This window comes from Loxodonta africana, chromosome 2 (assembly GCF_030014295.1).
Source record: "Loxodonta africana isolate mLoxAfr1 chromosome 2, mLoxAfr1.hap2, whole genome shotgun sequence".
Taxonomy (NCBI): Eukaryota; Metazoa; Chordata; class Mammalia; order Proboscidea; family Elephantidae; genus Loxodonta; species Loxodonta africana.
This window is the reverse complement of record NC_087343.1, coordinates 42,772,259-42,789,301: the sequence shown is the minus strand read 5'-3', so window position 1 is coordinate 42,789,301 and position 17,043 is coordinate 42,772,259. Positions and strand designations below refer to the sequence as shown.

The 17,043-nt window shown below is 37.3% G+C and overlaps 1 protein-coding gene across 2 annotated transcripts in view; it reads right to left on the bottom strand.

The window, feature by feature from the left end:
* WDR70 (WD repeat domain 70) overlaps positions 1 to 17,043 on the bottom strand; it is a 364,451-nt gene that overhangs the window by 332,883 nt on the left and 14,525 nt on the right. For both annotated transcript variants that reach the window (XM_010588101.3, XM_023545427.2), the window contains one exon: positions 13,392 to 13,575. In XM_010588101.3, the coding sequence (XP_010586403.2) occupies positions 13,392 to 13,575 (184 nt within the window). The remainder of the gene's footprint in view (positions 1 to 13,391; positions 13,576 to 17,043) is intronic.

Below are 17,043 nucleotides of genomic sequence, written 5' to 3'. Positions count from 1 at the left end.
GCAGTCTGCTGCATCTTTCTCCCGTGGAGTAACTGGTAGGTTCAAATCATCAACCTTTCGGTTAGCAGCTGAGCACTTAACCACTGCACCACCAGACTCCTTAGTTGGTAAGCAGTTATAATTTAAACACTGATATTAACTAATCTCATTCTACTAACTAATCTCATTCTTGGGGCAGCTCTTACAATCATTAAACTATTCTGTAAGCTTGTTGCTGTTAGGTGCCATTGAGTCAACTCTGACTCAGAGCGACCCCAAGTGACAGAGAAGAACTACTCCATAGAGCTTTCTTGACTATAATCTTTAAGGCAGCAGACTGTCAGATCTTTTCTCCCACGCAGCCACGGGGTGGTTCAAACTGCCAACCCTACAGCTAGCAGCCGAGTACTTAACCACTGCACCACCAGTACTCTCTAAATAATAAGTTTACACAAAGCATTTATAATGGTTCTTACAGAAATGGGTGTCCATTTATCTTTCAATGCTCGCATTTCCTCTTTTGACTCAAATCCACTTCATCAGTCATCTATCCATGCTTCCATTTTTCACGGAAAAACTTGAGATTGGTGTGTCATAAAAAGAAAATACTCTCAAATGTCACAAAATGACCCTCTCAATTATAAAAACCAAATGTGTTCAATTCCCCTTGACAAATATTTACTCTGCAAATACTATATATAAGGCACTGTGCTAGAGGCAAGTCCCTGTATGTGAGGTCATTACATATGATTGCAAAGGGCAAAGGAGTTAAGCATGAAAATAGTGATTTAACAAGGAAAGCAGTTTAAGCTTGCTACAGAAAGCATAAAGCAAGCCTGGCGGAGGAGAGGCGCACACACAGCTGGCATCTGGAGAGGCTGCTGGGAGGAAATCACATATGAAATGGTCCCTAAAGGCTGGACAGAATTTTAACAAGCAAAAGCTGGAAGAATATGAAGGAAACATTACAGTTTTGATCAGCATCAACTAAAAAGGCTGTTACACTCAAAACTTGCATACTCTTTCGTCAGAGAGGGTTAATGGGCAGATATGGATTGTTGAGCTCTGATACATTTATGAAGCAGGCCTTCTACACATTAGCCTACTTTGATGAAAGATTAGACACGTTCTTGAAAAACTCTCCTGAACTACTGACAGAACCAGTGCTAACCGTGGAATAATTAATATATATTAGATGTGGAAAATAATAAAAGAGTGGTGACAGAGATAAAACTCCTCTAAAAAATTATATCCATGAACTCAAGCAAGGGAAAATTGATCATTTTGTTTACAGTTATAACTTGCTTCACTAAATAAACACCTTCCCTAAGACAAAGCACTTAAAATGTACTTCCTCTTTTAAGAACTATTACTGAGTATTCTTTTGTAAATTTAAAAATAAGTCAGTTTCTGTATCTTCATATCCCTTATGAGTGTTTCAATAATTTTCTATATAAATGAACTTGAGAGGTACATAGTCGAGATTAACCAACATCTTAGCCAAGGCTAGTTTTATGCAATCTTTCCTTATCAAAATGCACCAAGACATTGTACCTCATTTCTTGAAGAAATTAAAACAGTAGAAGCACTAAACAGCAATACCAGAGGAACAAAAGGAATTCAAATGAAATTGAGGTATGCTGACATAATGGCCAAATCCTAAGAGTTTAAGGATTGCGTTAATATCCACAAACTTTATGAGTATTTCATTCCTTTGGAGAAATGCAACAAATGTTCACAATGTATGAAATAAAATCAAATAAGCATAGTATATACATATACATGTAATACGGTATTAGAAAATAACTTGCCATCACTCTAACTAAAAGCACCAAACATCATGTATAAATTTATGTTCACTACATAGTTCCTAGTTACTTGTTCCTAATCCCATTATTTGTTTCTAATTATAGGCACAACTTACGATCAATATGGAAACTAAAAAATGATAGGGTAAAATATAATCATTTCCCTCACATCTACAATCTAGAGGCAAGTGCTGTAAGTATCTTTTTTCTACTCATATGTATCTTTTAAATTGTTGAAATCATACTGTCCATACATTTGTAAAACTTCTCAAAAGAGCTACTGAAAACTCTTATTAAACATGTTTGTTGTTGTTGTTATTGTCTCAAGTCAATTCCAACACATGGTCACCAATGTGTCCAAAGGAGAACTGCTCCCTAGGGTTTTCAAGGCTGTCACCTTTCGGAAGCAGATCACCAGGCCTGACTTACAAGGCACCTCTGGGTGGGTCTGACCTGCTAACCTTTCAGTTAGTAGTCCAGTACTTAAATCATTTGCACCACCCAGGGACTCCTACGACTAAATATTTTTACGTGACGACACAACTATTTACTTGTCCTTCTCCCTATTACTAGATGTATTTCCAATTACTGTGTATTTTTTGTGTGTCAGTAAGTTTCACATTTTTTAGACATGGAACCCTTCCACCAAGAGAAAGCTCTGAGGAAGCCTGATATAAGACGAGCTGACCTGGTTGAAAATAGTTATGAGGGATTCAATCCTCCCACCCCCAACAGTGTTTCATGGAACACATTCAAAAATCACTAAAGTCAAGCATCGTTTAACACCCACGACACATTCTGTGGAATATGACGTTATGTGATTTGGACGCTGTGCAAACACCATATTATGTACAGGCAGTTCCTGGATTATGAACAAGTTCTATTCCTAAACCTGTCTTTAAATCAAATTTGTACCTAAGTTGAAACAGTTAAGAACAGTTCATGTCTAATGTCAATTACTCAAATGTTTGTCTTAGTATACAGTATACAGTGTATCTTTCTATGCATAAAAAAATTAAAGGAACACTTCCAGATACACTGAAACATCTTTAACATAATAATACAGCAATAATAATAATGTTTGATGTGCATCACAAAGTGCTGCCCGTTTGTGGTTATGTACCGTTGTATGTACCTCTAATTTTTAACATAATAGGCTTTACAGTGGTTGGTCCACAACTATGGGTGGCACATTAAGTCAGGCCTTCATAACCTGGGCACAGTAGAAAGTACAGTACAGTACATATATAAGCCAGTAACATGTAACACAGGCATGTCTTATGATCATCAAGACATATGTATTATAAAAAACCAAACCAGTTCCCGTCGAGTCGATTCCAACTCACAGAGACCCTAAAGGACAGAGTAGAACTGCCCCGTAGGGTTTCCAAGGAGCACTGGTGGATTCGAACTGCCGACCTTTTGGTTAGCAGCCCTACCTCTTAACCACTACGCCACCAGGGTTTCCATATGTATCATACCCACTGCCGTCAAGTTGTTACAGGTGCCATTATACGTGCCTAGCAGCACAATCACTTTGTATACAAGAGACATGAGACATACGTGTTATATGTGGAAAGCAGTTATGTGAGGAAAGCTGTTTCGTTCACTACATCCAGTTAACTTCTGCTACTTTCCGTTCTCTGATTAGTATTCCTGAACTCTATTATAGCCTTTCTTGGAAGAAGTGTGGCCAGAATGCTCCTTAGAGGCAAGGATGGCGAGACTGCGTCTTACATACTTTGGACATGTTGTCAGGGGGGATCAGTCCCTGGAGAAGGACATCATGCTTGGCAGAGTAGAGGGTCAGCGGAAAAGAGGAAGGCCCTCAACAAGGTGGGTTGACACAGCGGCTGCAACAATGAGCTCAAGCATAACAACGATTGTAAGGATGGCGCAGGACCGGCCAGTGTTTCATTCTGTTGTGCACAGGGTCGCCATGAGTTGGAACCAACTCGACAGCACCAAACAACAACAATTATAGCCTTATGGGACCACGTACTTACACGCAGTCAGACACTGCCTGAACAGACATTATAAGGTGCATGACTGTATTATAACTAATTCTGTGATAAACATCTTTGTGCATAAGGCTTTTTCCAAATATTTTATTCTTTCCTCAGGACAGAGTCCCAAAAGTGATATTACTGAGTTAAAAGAAATGAACATTTTTAAGGCCTTTCCTACTCAGCAATCCAGTTTCAATGACGATAAGCAGTAACTATCAGAGCTACTGACTGAATTTCTAGAATACCTACCTGTTCATAGCCCTTCACAGACTATGAAGGTTATGTTAACAGGTATAATTCAAGACATTCATTGAACGTTTGGCCAGGCACTAAAAGAATATAAAAATGAGTGAGATTCAATAAGCCAAGAGCTTGTAGCCTCTCCCACAGCACCTTCAAAAGCAATTAAACACTAATGCTCTAGAGACATCAAACTTTATATATTACGGAAGAAATAATTTTCATAAAATAATGATCAAAATAAATATTACCTATGAGCTATTTGGGAGACAAAAAATGTTCCCATACGTTTTCTATGAAAATGTCAAAGTGGGTGCACTTTGATAGAGAAACAAGGCAGTGATTTCATATTTTTAAGAAACATTACTTCGTAAGCAATCTCTCATGTCCATCAGAGTCAGTGAAGCAAGATACAAATCATGACCTATGGATATTCCTAATATAGGTATTACCTATGACCCCATTAGTGACTATTTAGGTAAACAGCCACAATTGGACTGGGATGAGGTGCAACAGAATTACTTGCGGAGCCTTTTGTTATAGTTACAGATTGCAGGAGTTAAGGCAGTTTCCACCCCAGTCCTAGTAAACCAATCTCCAGATTACAGTGTCTCAAACATACATACTACAACAAAAGTGATTCCTACATTCAGATTAAGGAGCACTCGGTTAAAGAAATGTTATTTTTAAAAACAGTATTCCATTAAATTCAATAATAATTGCTGACATATTTAGTCACTCAAATATGTGAACTTGGCTGCTTGCCTATTAAGTAGAATGTCTCTTTTGAAAAGCCACAAGTGCTTTGCAAGTGTCTGAGCAACAAAAAAATCAAATTACATTCAGGAATCCCCAGATGGAGTCCTGCCTCTAACGGTGGTTTGTTTTCCCTCATTTAGGGAATGAGTAATATTATTTGCATAGTGACTTGTGTTACAGAGAGTTTAATCTTGCAGCAGTGAAGAAATGGGATTGAAATAAAAGATCCTAGAGGCAAGGAGACCAGCTAAACAGTTATGGCAAAAGTTTAAGTAAGAGGAGAACCTGAACTTGATTAGAGAAATGTTAGGTTTAGAACATTGTTAGAGTTTAAACACGGACATGCTTCATGAGCGGCTAGAAAGTTGGACCTGAAGTTCAAATGAGATGGTACAATGCCTCCCGTTGCCCTGAGTGAACAGGAATCATGAGGACAGGAAGATGTATGAAACTCTACCCAGGCCAAACATGAAATGATAAAGTAGGCAAAGACAGATCCTTAGGGAATGCCTATGATTGGGGAGATATGAGGAAATACGAATGAGTAAAAAAGGCTGTAGCAGAAATGTGTTTTCAGAGCAGGGCTGTTTTGTCTGCTTTATTCATTACTGTAACCCCAGTACCTAGATTAGTGCCTGGCCCATGAGAGGTGCTCCATAAATATCTGCCAAATTAAGAGTCAAAGAGGCAGCAAACCAAGAATACTAAGAAATGGCAAAGGAAAAGTTTCAAGGAAGCAGAAGTGAATCGTGTCAAATGTTGCAGAGGTTATTAGAATGAGAACTGGGAAAGGACCTTTGGATTTGGATATGTGGCCTTGATCAATGGGAATCTCTGTAAGAAGAGTTTCAGTGGAATGGTAAGAGAAGCTGACAACAAAGATGTAAGAAAATGTGGAGTGAAAAGGTAGAGGTGTCATATACAGATACCACTTTCGAGACATTTGGCAAAAAAGAAAGAAGGAGGCGGGACAGGAGCTTGGAGGGAAAACCAAGTTAAAGGAAGATTTTAGTACGTTTGCAGGCTTAGAGCCAAGAGCAAGTTGAAAAGGCTGAAAGCCCAAAAGACACAAAGCGTTGATGGTAATGAATGCAAGTATGAGAGAAAAAAAGGAGAAGGAATCAAGGGCACCTATAAAAAGGTTAAACTTTGATCAGTAAATGAGGTAATTCTGATATATCCCAAATTGTAAATATATAATTAGCATTCTAAGATACAAAACAATGTCTTGTAATTTTCTTAGCATTATCTCAAACTAATTTCCTGAAGGAACTAAATTCAGTTGCTGAGTTAATAAGTAAAGAACTATTAGACCCTAAGTTTAACCAACCACAAAAACAAAATTCTTTCAAAGGCCAGAAACATTCCAAGCTCATTGTTAAAACATAGGCCCAACGCTGCTACACAAATTACCTGAAATGAATTGGGCTAACTCGTCTGTTTAGATCCCGCAATACTCATGCTCAAGGCATTTATCAGCAGATCCCCTTTGCCTATTATCCCTAACTTTATTATTGTTTCATCTAGAAGGCTGCCAATATCCCACATATCTGAATCAACATGAGAACATAACAAAGCCAGAAACCTGTGTTCTTGCTCAGAACTTGAACAGTAGCCTGAAGCTGCCACCCATTTAGTGTCAAACCACATGGTCTGCCACTGAAGGCCCCTGCTGAAGGCTAATATAATTTATTAGAATCTAGGAAAGCCACTGCAGAGTCACATTCACAACACTTTCAAATTTCCAAGTTCCCTGTTTCACCTGCCATCTCTGCCCTATCCTTTGAAATACTGGTGGTACTGTAAGCTGGAAAGAGAAATAGGAGAATTAGAAAAGAAATAAGGAAACCTGTTTTGTCTCCTTTCTAAAGGTTTCAGAGTTAACCCAATAATAATGCTAATAAGATTTGCATTATCAATTAGTGCACACTTTAAAACTGACGCAGTTTTTAGCACACATCACCAACACCCTTGCCTTGACTGGCATTTCACTTCAGTGGCTTCCTTTTTGATTTGTTTTTTACTATGTTCACAAAAGAAAAGGCACAATTGAAAAAAAAAAAAAACTTACAGATTTGCTTCCAAAGAACCAATGCATATAATTTTATATAAAGCAGAGAGCTGTTATTCAGTCTCCTGATATAACTTTAACTACAGCCGCAAGAGGCTGATGCTCACAAAGGATCTCCTGAGCCTCTTAGCCATGTTTTTACTTCTCCGAATAGCTGTACTTTGGATTTACTCATACATCAGTTCCAGGTCAAAGGTCTGATCTTTTTTATCAATTCTCTGTTCCAGACAAGCTGATTTCCCCCAGCATACTGAATCTAATCCTGCACACAGTCCCTTTGCTCCTGCCATTCATTTTTCCTAGGTAGAATGTAGTCTACCCACACCAAAAAGCAAATAAGCAAAACAAACCCATGGCCATGAAGCTGATTCCGACTCATGGCGAAACCCTGTGTTACAGAGCAGAACTGAGCTCCACAGGGTTTTCTTGGCTATAATCTTTATAAACAGATCGCCAGGCCTTTCCTCTGTGGAGCCACTGGTTGGGTTTGAACCACCAACCTTTCAGTCAGCAGCTGAGTTCAGAACATTTCCACTACCCAAGGACCTTCCAGTCCCCTACCAATGCCCATCTAAGTGTAATACTGTACAAGGCTAATTGAAATTCCACTTCACCCAGAAAGTATTTCTTCCTGCCTTCTGGATTTGATCTCATCAGCCACACCTTTCCACCTCCTCTAGTAAGAAAAGTCAGCCGTGCATGAAGCACACGCCATTTCACCACCTTATCACGTGCTTGCATACATTTGGGCCTTCACTTCAGCAATTTTTTTTCTTGCAACACCCTTTCTTACCTTCTCTGTCCCCTAGTCCCTTGTTAGCCTTGCGAACCCATCCTCACATTTTATAGTCAACCTAAATATTACCTACTCTTGAACTACCTGAAATAATTAATTATATCTTCTACATATTTCTATAGCAGTTAATCTTTTCATAGCACTTGGCAGCCTACATGTGTATTTGTTGTTGTTGTTGCTGCTGCTGCTGCTGCTGTTTAATTGTCCATATGTGCCTGAAAAGAAAATGTTGAGAAGGGTTCTATATGTGTTCAATAGATCAAACTTGTTCACTTCTATTGTTCAAATCTATACTCTTACTAATTATCTCCTTAATTTTTGAATCTCCCATGATTGTAGATTTGTCCATTTCTCCTTGAATTCTGGCAATTTTTCCTTTATGCTCTGTGAGTATACTATGTTAAATACACAGAGGGAAAGGACTGCCAAATTTTCCTAGACAATAAATTATTCTTTCTATCATTAAGTAGTGGTATTTTTTATCACTGCTGCAACCGCGACAGCAAAAAAGAGGAAGACACTCAACGAGATGGACTGACACGATGACTGCAACAACGGGCTCAAGCATAGCAACGATTATGAGGGTGGCCCAGCACCAAGCAGTGTTTTATCCTGTTGTACACAGCGTCACTCACTATGAGTTGGAACTGACTCGACAGCACCTAACAACAACAAAAACAATTCTTTATCACTACATAGAATTGTGACTTAAAGGTTATTTTATATGATATTAATTTTATAACACTCAGCTACCTTTTGGTTAGTATTTTCCTCTCATATTCTTTTCTATCCCTCTACTTTCAACCTTTCTATGTCATTACATTTTAGAATTATAAACAAAATATGCTGAAATTTTTTTAATCCAATATAAGAATTTTTGTCTTTTAAGTGGCAAGTTTAGTTCATTTCCACTTTTTGTGAATACTGATATATTTGTACTCTTGCCTACCATCTTATTTTGTTTTATCTATTTGTTAAAATTTTTCTCTACTTCTTTTTTCTCCTTTCCTACCATTCATTGGAAAGGCTGAGTTTTCCTCAATTACATAACAACAATGTTGGAGTAGAAGTAGTCCACCCCAGGTTCAGGCGAGAATGGGGTGCATTTTCTGTAGCCAATTTAAAAATAACAATAAAATCAACTAAAGATCAGCCTGCTTTTTATTACCACCATGTGTTGGCAATTCTAAATAATGTCAGTGATACTCTTCCCTGAAAACAGTCTTTTGGTGGTTTTTACAATGTTGGCACATTTTATTATTCATTTTTTAATACACATTGTATTTCACATGAAGTTAATTTTCAGAGCTTCTGGTTCTACAGTCTTCGCCACACACACATACGTACACATGCACAAACGCACACATACACGCATACACACTCGGCTGCATACATGTCTCCAGATAACATTTTTTTAATGGTTTGGAATCATTCAAGTTTTTAGCATAGTTTCTATTGTCAACCCCTCACATATTACATGCTCCTGCCATTAAATAGTACATTTAAAATAATGATTATAAAGAGAAAGAAACAAAATTGAGTAACTTCAATCCTGTCATTCTGTTACTGCCAGGAGAAGCAACAAAACATGCTGAATTAGGATGCCAGAAGAATCCAAAAGGGTAACGTTTGAATACCTCAATTATTTTCACCAAAAACTGGACACCAGTTCTGTGACAATGGATAATTTAATGACAACGCTTGCATAATTTAACCATTTTCTCTGATTTTTACATCAGAAAACTTTAGAAGTTTTTATCAAATATAAAACAAAGTGATGAATTTCTGGTGAAGAGATTTTAGTGAAAATATTTGGACACAGAGATACTTACTTATAAGCCACAGAGCCAATCTCAAAGGAAAAAAGATAAAGTCAACATGGTAATTTCTTGAATTTATTGTGAAACAAGATTTTCACGAACCTCTGCAAAATTTATCCTATGTCTGACTTTGCCTAATTATAATTTTAAACTCTAATTATAGAGACATACGTGCATGCACACACACACGTGTATGTATCTGTTGTTTCACATGAAAAAAATTTTCAAGATAAATTTAAAAGCTTTTTCTGGATCAACTATGAAACAAGATTATATATATGTAAAATCCATTACTGATAAGTCAATTCTGACTCATAGCAACCCTACAGGGCAGAGCAGAACTGCTGCATAGGGTTTCCAAGGAACAGGCTGGTAGACTCGAACTGCATACTTTTTGGTTAAGAGCCGAGCTCTTAACCACTGTGCCACCAGGACTTCAAACCCATTCCCATCGAGTCAATCCTGACTCATAGCAACCCTATAGAACAGATGAGAAATGCCCCAGAGCATTTCCAAGGAGCAACTGGTGAATTCAAACTGCCAAGCTTTTGGTTAGCAGCTGAGCTCTTAACCACTGTGCCACCAGGGTTCATATATATATAGATATATACACATATGAGTATATACATATACACACACATATAGTTGATCCATCAAATTTATTTTTTTAAAATGGCACCAACCACCAATGCCAAAGATGAAGAAATTGAAGATTTTCATCAACTTCTACAGTCTGAAATTGATCAAACACGCAATCAAAAAGCACTGATAATTACTGGGGATTGGAACACAAAAGTTGGAAACAAAGAAAGATTGGGAGTTAGTTGGAAATATTCAGCCTTGGTGACAGAAACGACGCCACAGATCACATGATAGAATTTTGCAAGACCAACGACTTATGTATTGCACATATCTCATAACCTATGACTGTACACATGAACTTCACAGGATGGATTATACAGAAATCAAATCAACTACATCTGTGGAAAGAGATGATGGAGAAGCTCAATATCATCAGTCAGAAAACGGCAAGGGCCGACTGCAGAATAGACCAACAACTGCTCGATGCAAGTTCAAGTTGAAGCTGAAGCTGAAAAAAACTAAACCAATCCATGAAAGCCAAAATACAACCTTGAGTATATTCTACCGGAATTTAGAGACCATCTCAAGAATAGATTTGACGCAAGGACCGGAGACCAGATGAGTTTTGGAAGGACATCATACATGAAGAGAGTAAAAGGTCATTAAAAAAACAGGAAAGAAAGAAATGACCAAAATGGACGTCAGAAAAGACTCTGAACCTTGCTCTTGAACAAAGAGTAGCTAGAGGGAATGGAAGAAATGATGAAGAAAAAGAGCTGAACAAAAGATTTTAAAGGGTGGCTCAAGAAGACAAAGTAAAGTATCATGACGAATAGTGCAAAGGCCTGGAGTTAGAAAATCAAAAGAGAAGAACATGCTTAGCATTTCTCAAGCTGAAAGAACTGAAGAAGAAATGCAAGCCTAGAGTTGCAATTTTGAAGGATTCTATGGGCAAAAAATTGAACAACACGGGAAGCATCGAAAGAGGAAGGAATACACAGAGTCACTATACCAAAAAGAACTGGTCAATGTTCAACCATTTCAGGAGGCAGCATGTGATCAAGAACCAATGGTAATGAATGAAGAAGTCCAAGCTGCACTAAAGGCATTGCAAAAAACAAGGTTCCATGAATTGATGGAATACAAATTGAGATGTTTCAACAAACAGACGCAATGCTGGAGGTGCCCACTAATCTATGCCAAGAAATTTGGAAGACAGCTACCTGGCCAATTGACTAGAAGAGATCCATATTTGTGCCCGTTCCAAAGAAAGGTGATTCAACATAATGAGGAAATTACCAAACAATATCATTAATATCACATCCAAGTAAAATTTTGCTGAAGATCATTCAAAAGTGGCTGCAACAGTACATCAACAGGGAACTGCCAGAAAGTCAAGCCATACTCAGAAGAGGATGCGGAACGAGGAATATCATTGCTGATGTCAGGTGGTTCCTGGCTGAAATCAGAGAATACCAGAAAGATGTTTACCTGTGTTTTATTGACTATGTAAAAGCATTCAATTGTGTGGATCACAACAAATTTCAGAACACTTAACTGTGTTCATGAGGAACCTGTACAAAGACCAAGAGGCAGTCACTGGAATACACAAGGGGATACTACGTGGTTTAAAATCAGTAAAGGTGTGTGTCATGGTTGTATCCTTTCACCATACTTATCCAATCTCTATGCTGAGCAAATAATCCAGGAAGATGGACTATATGAAGAAGGCAGCATCAAGATTGGAGGAAAACTCATTAACAATCCTCCATATACAGATGACACAACCTTGCTTGCTGAAAATGAAGAGGTCATGAAACACTTCGTGATGAAGATCAAAGGCTACAGCCTTCAATATGGATTATACCTCAATATAAAGAAAACAAAAACTCTCACAAAAAGACAACTAAGCAACATCATGATGAAGGCAGAAAAAACTGCAGTGGTCAAGGATTTCATTTTACTCAGATCCACAATCAATGCCAATGGAAGCGCAGCTGAGAAATCAAATGACACCATTGCCTTAGGCAAATCTGCCGCAAAAGACCTCTTTCAAGTGCTAAAAAGCAAAGATGTCACTTGACATCTTTGTTGAGGCCTAAGGTGCACCTGACCCAAGCCATGGTATTTTCAATCACCTCACATGCATGTGAAAGCTGGGCAGTTTATAAGGAAGACCAAAGAAGAACTGATGCCTCTGAATTATGGTGTTGGTGAAGAATATCAAACATGGCATGGCCTGCCAGAAGAATGAACAAATGTGTCTTGGAAGAAGTACACACAGAATGCTCCTTAGAAGCAAGAATGGTGAGACTTCATCTCACATACTTTGGACATGTTATCAGGAAGAACCAGTCCCTGGAGAAGGACATCATGCTTAGTAAAGCAGAGGGTCAGCAAAAGAGAGGAAGACCCTCAATGAAATGGACTGACACGGTGGTTGCAGAGGAGAGTTGAAACATAGCAACTCTTGTAAAGTTGGTGCCGGACGAGACAGTGTTTCGTTCTGTTGTACATACGGTTATTATGAGTCAGAATTGATTTGATAGCACCTAACAACAACGAAACAAGGCAGGCTGACAACTTCGGTATACTGTGTTCTGAACATAAATATATTCACTTTGACGAAGTCATTGACAGATTTGCAAAAGCTGTCTATTTCTTTTCTGAACGTCATTAGTATTCATTTCATATTTATTAGTGAAAATAATTTGTCACTACCAATAGAGAAGAGCAGTATTAAAATGTGATTCACTCCAGGTATCAAATACACAAAGCATACCATTAGTTTTCTTCATTTTGTCATTTTTTCCATTTACTCTTTTAGAGGTTATAAATTTTGATTCTTTGAGCATTTACTCTTAAAATTATAACTTACATACTTGACTTAATCTGAAGTTAAATCTGAAGTTAGCCTCTGGCCAAATAAGATAATGACCTCAAAATGAACGAACTCTTGATACCTCTTTCCCATCTTTGACATTTGTTAAAAATATTAGATCCACTTTGTTTTTAAATCCCCCCAAAATTATTCATCTTCATTATCTATACTCAATGTTTATGTATATTTAACAAAATGTTTATTAATTTCTTAAACACATTGCTTCCTGTACTCTATTATTTTTGAGTTCTATTTTCTTCTTCCTGAGGTATACCCTTTACAGTTCTTTCAGCAAGGGCTGGCAGTTGTAAACTCACTTAGATTGTTTTTATTTATTTATTTAATTTGTTCTCACTCATGAATGATGCCTTAGCAGGGAATTGATCTCTATACTGCTTTAAAGATACTACTCCAATGAGTTCTGGCGTTATCACTGAAACACTTACTTCTTCCTCTTCTGACTCATCATCATCTTCTTCTTCTTCATGAAGTGGTGGAGGCAGTGGACCAAGGATATCTTCCTCCATAAGATTCACCGGCTCTTTCGTCATTTTGAGGGGTAAGGGAAGGCCAATTAACTCATCATCAGAAGAATCAGAACTCTCTTCACTTTCACTGCTGCTTGTATCCCTGAAAATACAGAAACAGAAACTCTTTGCTCTCTGCTGCAAAGAACAAACTCTGGAGATAGAATTGATTTCTCATGAAACCCTGCTTCCTCTTTTAACAACTAGACTTTTTAAGTGAGCATTTGAATTTACAACTCAAATGTTAAAAGTATAACTCAAATATTATTTTAGCTTGAAAAGCAAAAAATAAAATCTTTTATCTAATTACCTTCCCAAAACATTAAGTCATAGGTAAAGGGTTAAAACAATTATGCAAAGCTTACTAGATCATCACTCATAACAAGCCAGCAGAACAGCTGGAATGCAAAAGAAAAATTACAAAATTCTACATCCATAAGAATGAGGACCACTGAGATAACCAATACCTCTATTAACTATATTTGAGTCTAATCATTATTTGCCGCAGGAGCAAATAAAGCCAGTCATGGGAGGAAGATACTATTACTCCTAAAATGTTTCAATATATTTTCTGAAATATAAATTATTTCTTAGTGCTAATCCAAGTTTGCTGAGTTGCTAAAATGTTAAATACAACATCCCTGGATTCTAAAAATGCCTTACTCTTGGGTATATCATAGTAATTCTCAACTGTTTTTCTATCCAACACATACAAGGACTATTACATACTCCCAGTAAGGTGCTTATCAAACACCCCTAGGCATTCTGAAAGCCACCACCATCCAATGTCTCTCACCTCCACCCCACCCCAAAAGGTTGAGACTTGCATTTCTAATTGCATCAATTAACCTATCAAATACTTTACAGAATTCAAATATCACTGCCTTTAATGAAGTGTTTCTAGTATATAAGCCCCATGAAAGCAGAAACTTCTGTCTGTTTTGTTCACTGCTGCGTCCCTAGCACCTAAAAAATGCCTGAAATTATGCAGGCACTCAATCTGTTGAGGGAAAAGATGGGATTTTCCCTGCTGTTTTCATTTAGGCTAAATATTGAAAGGAATATACGCTCACGTACATACTGTTCTTATACAACAATGAGAACTAGCACACCACCATCAAGATTTGTGTCTGTTTTTGCAGAGACTTAGCTCAGTGTGCTCCAGTCCCACAGGCCTTCTTTCCAACTGAACAGGCCAAGTTTGGTTCAACATCAGGGCCTATGCACTTTACAGTTCTTTCTGCTGGTCCACTCTTCCCATAGATCATTACACAGCTTCCTTTTCATCATTCAGATCTGCTCAAACGTTACCTCCTCAAAGAGGCCTCCAGGGCCAGCCATTTCTAAACCTTCACAGTCAGCTCTTCACCATAATCCTAATGACCTTACTTTATTACATGTATCGCTCAGTTAAATTACCTTGTTGGATTGGTTATTTAGCTGTTTATAGTATGTAATCCCCCGCAAGTACCCTCACTACAATGTAAGCTCAATAGCTGCTCCAAAAATACTAGTTGAATTACTGAATAAACTTGTATTAAGCTATTCACACTCAAATTTTCTCCCTTGTGATGAAGGACAAATTACTAGCTGCACTGGTTTAGAAGTTACAGGCTTACTTTTATGGAAAATTATTCAGGCCATCGAAAGCTCAAAAGCAAAATGTTAATCCTTAGCACCCATGCTTTAATTGATTTAACTAGTTCAGAAGCAAGCAATGAACTGAGACCTAAACGGAACCACGCTGATTTCACAGTTGATTATCAAGGCCTCTAAGCACATGAATCTGTACAAAATGCATCAGCTTCTAAGCAGCTTCTAATTCCATTTCTGGCTTTTTGCTTCTGATTCACCACAAGCCAAAAAAAAAAAGAATTTTTCACATATTTTCAATATTCTAAAAAACAAAGCCCATGAAATTATGCCCAAAATTTCCTTGAGAGAAAACAGAATACATTCCATGTTTAAAGTATGCCTTGATTCAATGTAGCGGTGCCAAAACACAAGCCAGAGTCTCAGAAGTAATACACGGTGGTTGAGAAAATAGTTAAGAGTAAAGTCCTAATTTTTTTCTCAGACAGTTGATTTTACCCAAGAGATTTTAGTTAATCACTAAATAAGGTGTATAACTATATAATTTCAATTTAAGAACTAAATTCATAAACAATATTCACTGTTTTGGTATTCTTTTTTTTTTTTCAATTTGCATTTTTTCCTTTTTTATTGTACTTTAGGTGAAGGTTTACAGGACAAACTAGTTTCTCATTAAACAGTACACATATTGTTTTATGACACTGGTTAACACAGCCATGACATGTCAACACTCTCCCTTCTCAACCTCTGATTCCCTATTGTTTAGTATCAATTTCTTAAAAGGAAATGCAAATGCCTAAATGATTCCTACTTCACAAAATTTGGAGTACATCAATATTTCTATTGTACCCTGCAGCTGTATTTCATATGATAAATGACCTATTTCTTCACAGCATTTGATTTCTGAATGGCAACTTAGATCCACTTAGTATTTGTTTAAAGCCAATAAAAATGGTAGTCTTAGGTGATTGTCTTTAAATCAAATTCAATAAGATTGCAAATATTCAAAAAACTATTTGTATGTTTTGTGAATCAGACTCTCAACATCCCACAATGGAAAAAAAAATTAACCTGAGAGTTATTTAAAATATACAGCACTGAAAGAAGTAAAAGCAGGACAGCAGAAAAATTCTAGAAATGAATTCAAATTGTTATAAGAAAGGATTTCTAACTACAAAGTACTACTGCAAGAAACTAAAAAGGACCCACATAAGTGGAAAAACATACCTTGCTCATGGATAGGAAGACTTAACATAGTAAAAATGTCTCTTCTACCAAAAGCCATCTACACATACAATGCACTTCCGATCCAAATTCCAATCACATTTTTTTAATGTGTTGGAGAAACAAATCACCAACTTCATATGGAAGGGAAAGAAGCCCCAGATAAGTAAAGCATTACTGAAAAAGAAGAAGAAATTGGGAGGCCTCACTCTACCTGATTTTAGAACATATTATACAGCCACAGTAGTCAAAACAGCCTGGTATTGGTACAACAACAGGCACATAGACCAATGGAACAGAATTGAGAACCTAGATATAAATCTATCCACATACGGGCAGCTGATATTTGACAAAGGCCCAGTGTCAGTTAATTGGGGAAAAGATAGTCTTTTTCACAAATGGTGCTGGCATAACTGGATATCCATTTACAAAAAAATGAAACAGGACCCATACCTCACACCATGCACAAAAACTAACTCCAAGTGGATCAAAGACCTAAACATAAAGACTAAAATGATAAAGATCATGGAAGAAAAAATAGGGACAACGTTAGGAGCCCTAATACAAGGCATAAACAGAATACAAAACATTACCAAAAATGATGAAGAGAAACCCGATAACTGGGAGCTCCTAAAAATCAAACACCTATGCTCATCTAAAGACTTCACCAAAAGAGTAAAAAGACCACCTACAGATTGGGAAAAAATTTTCAGCTATGACATCTCCGACCAGCGCCTGATCTCTAAAATCTATA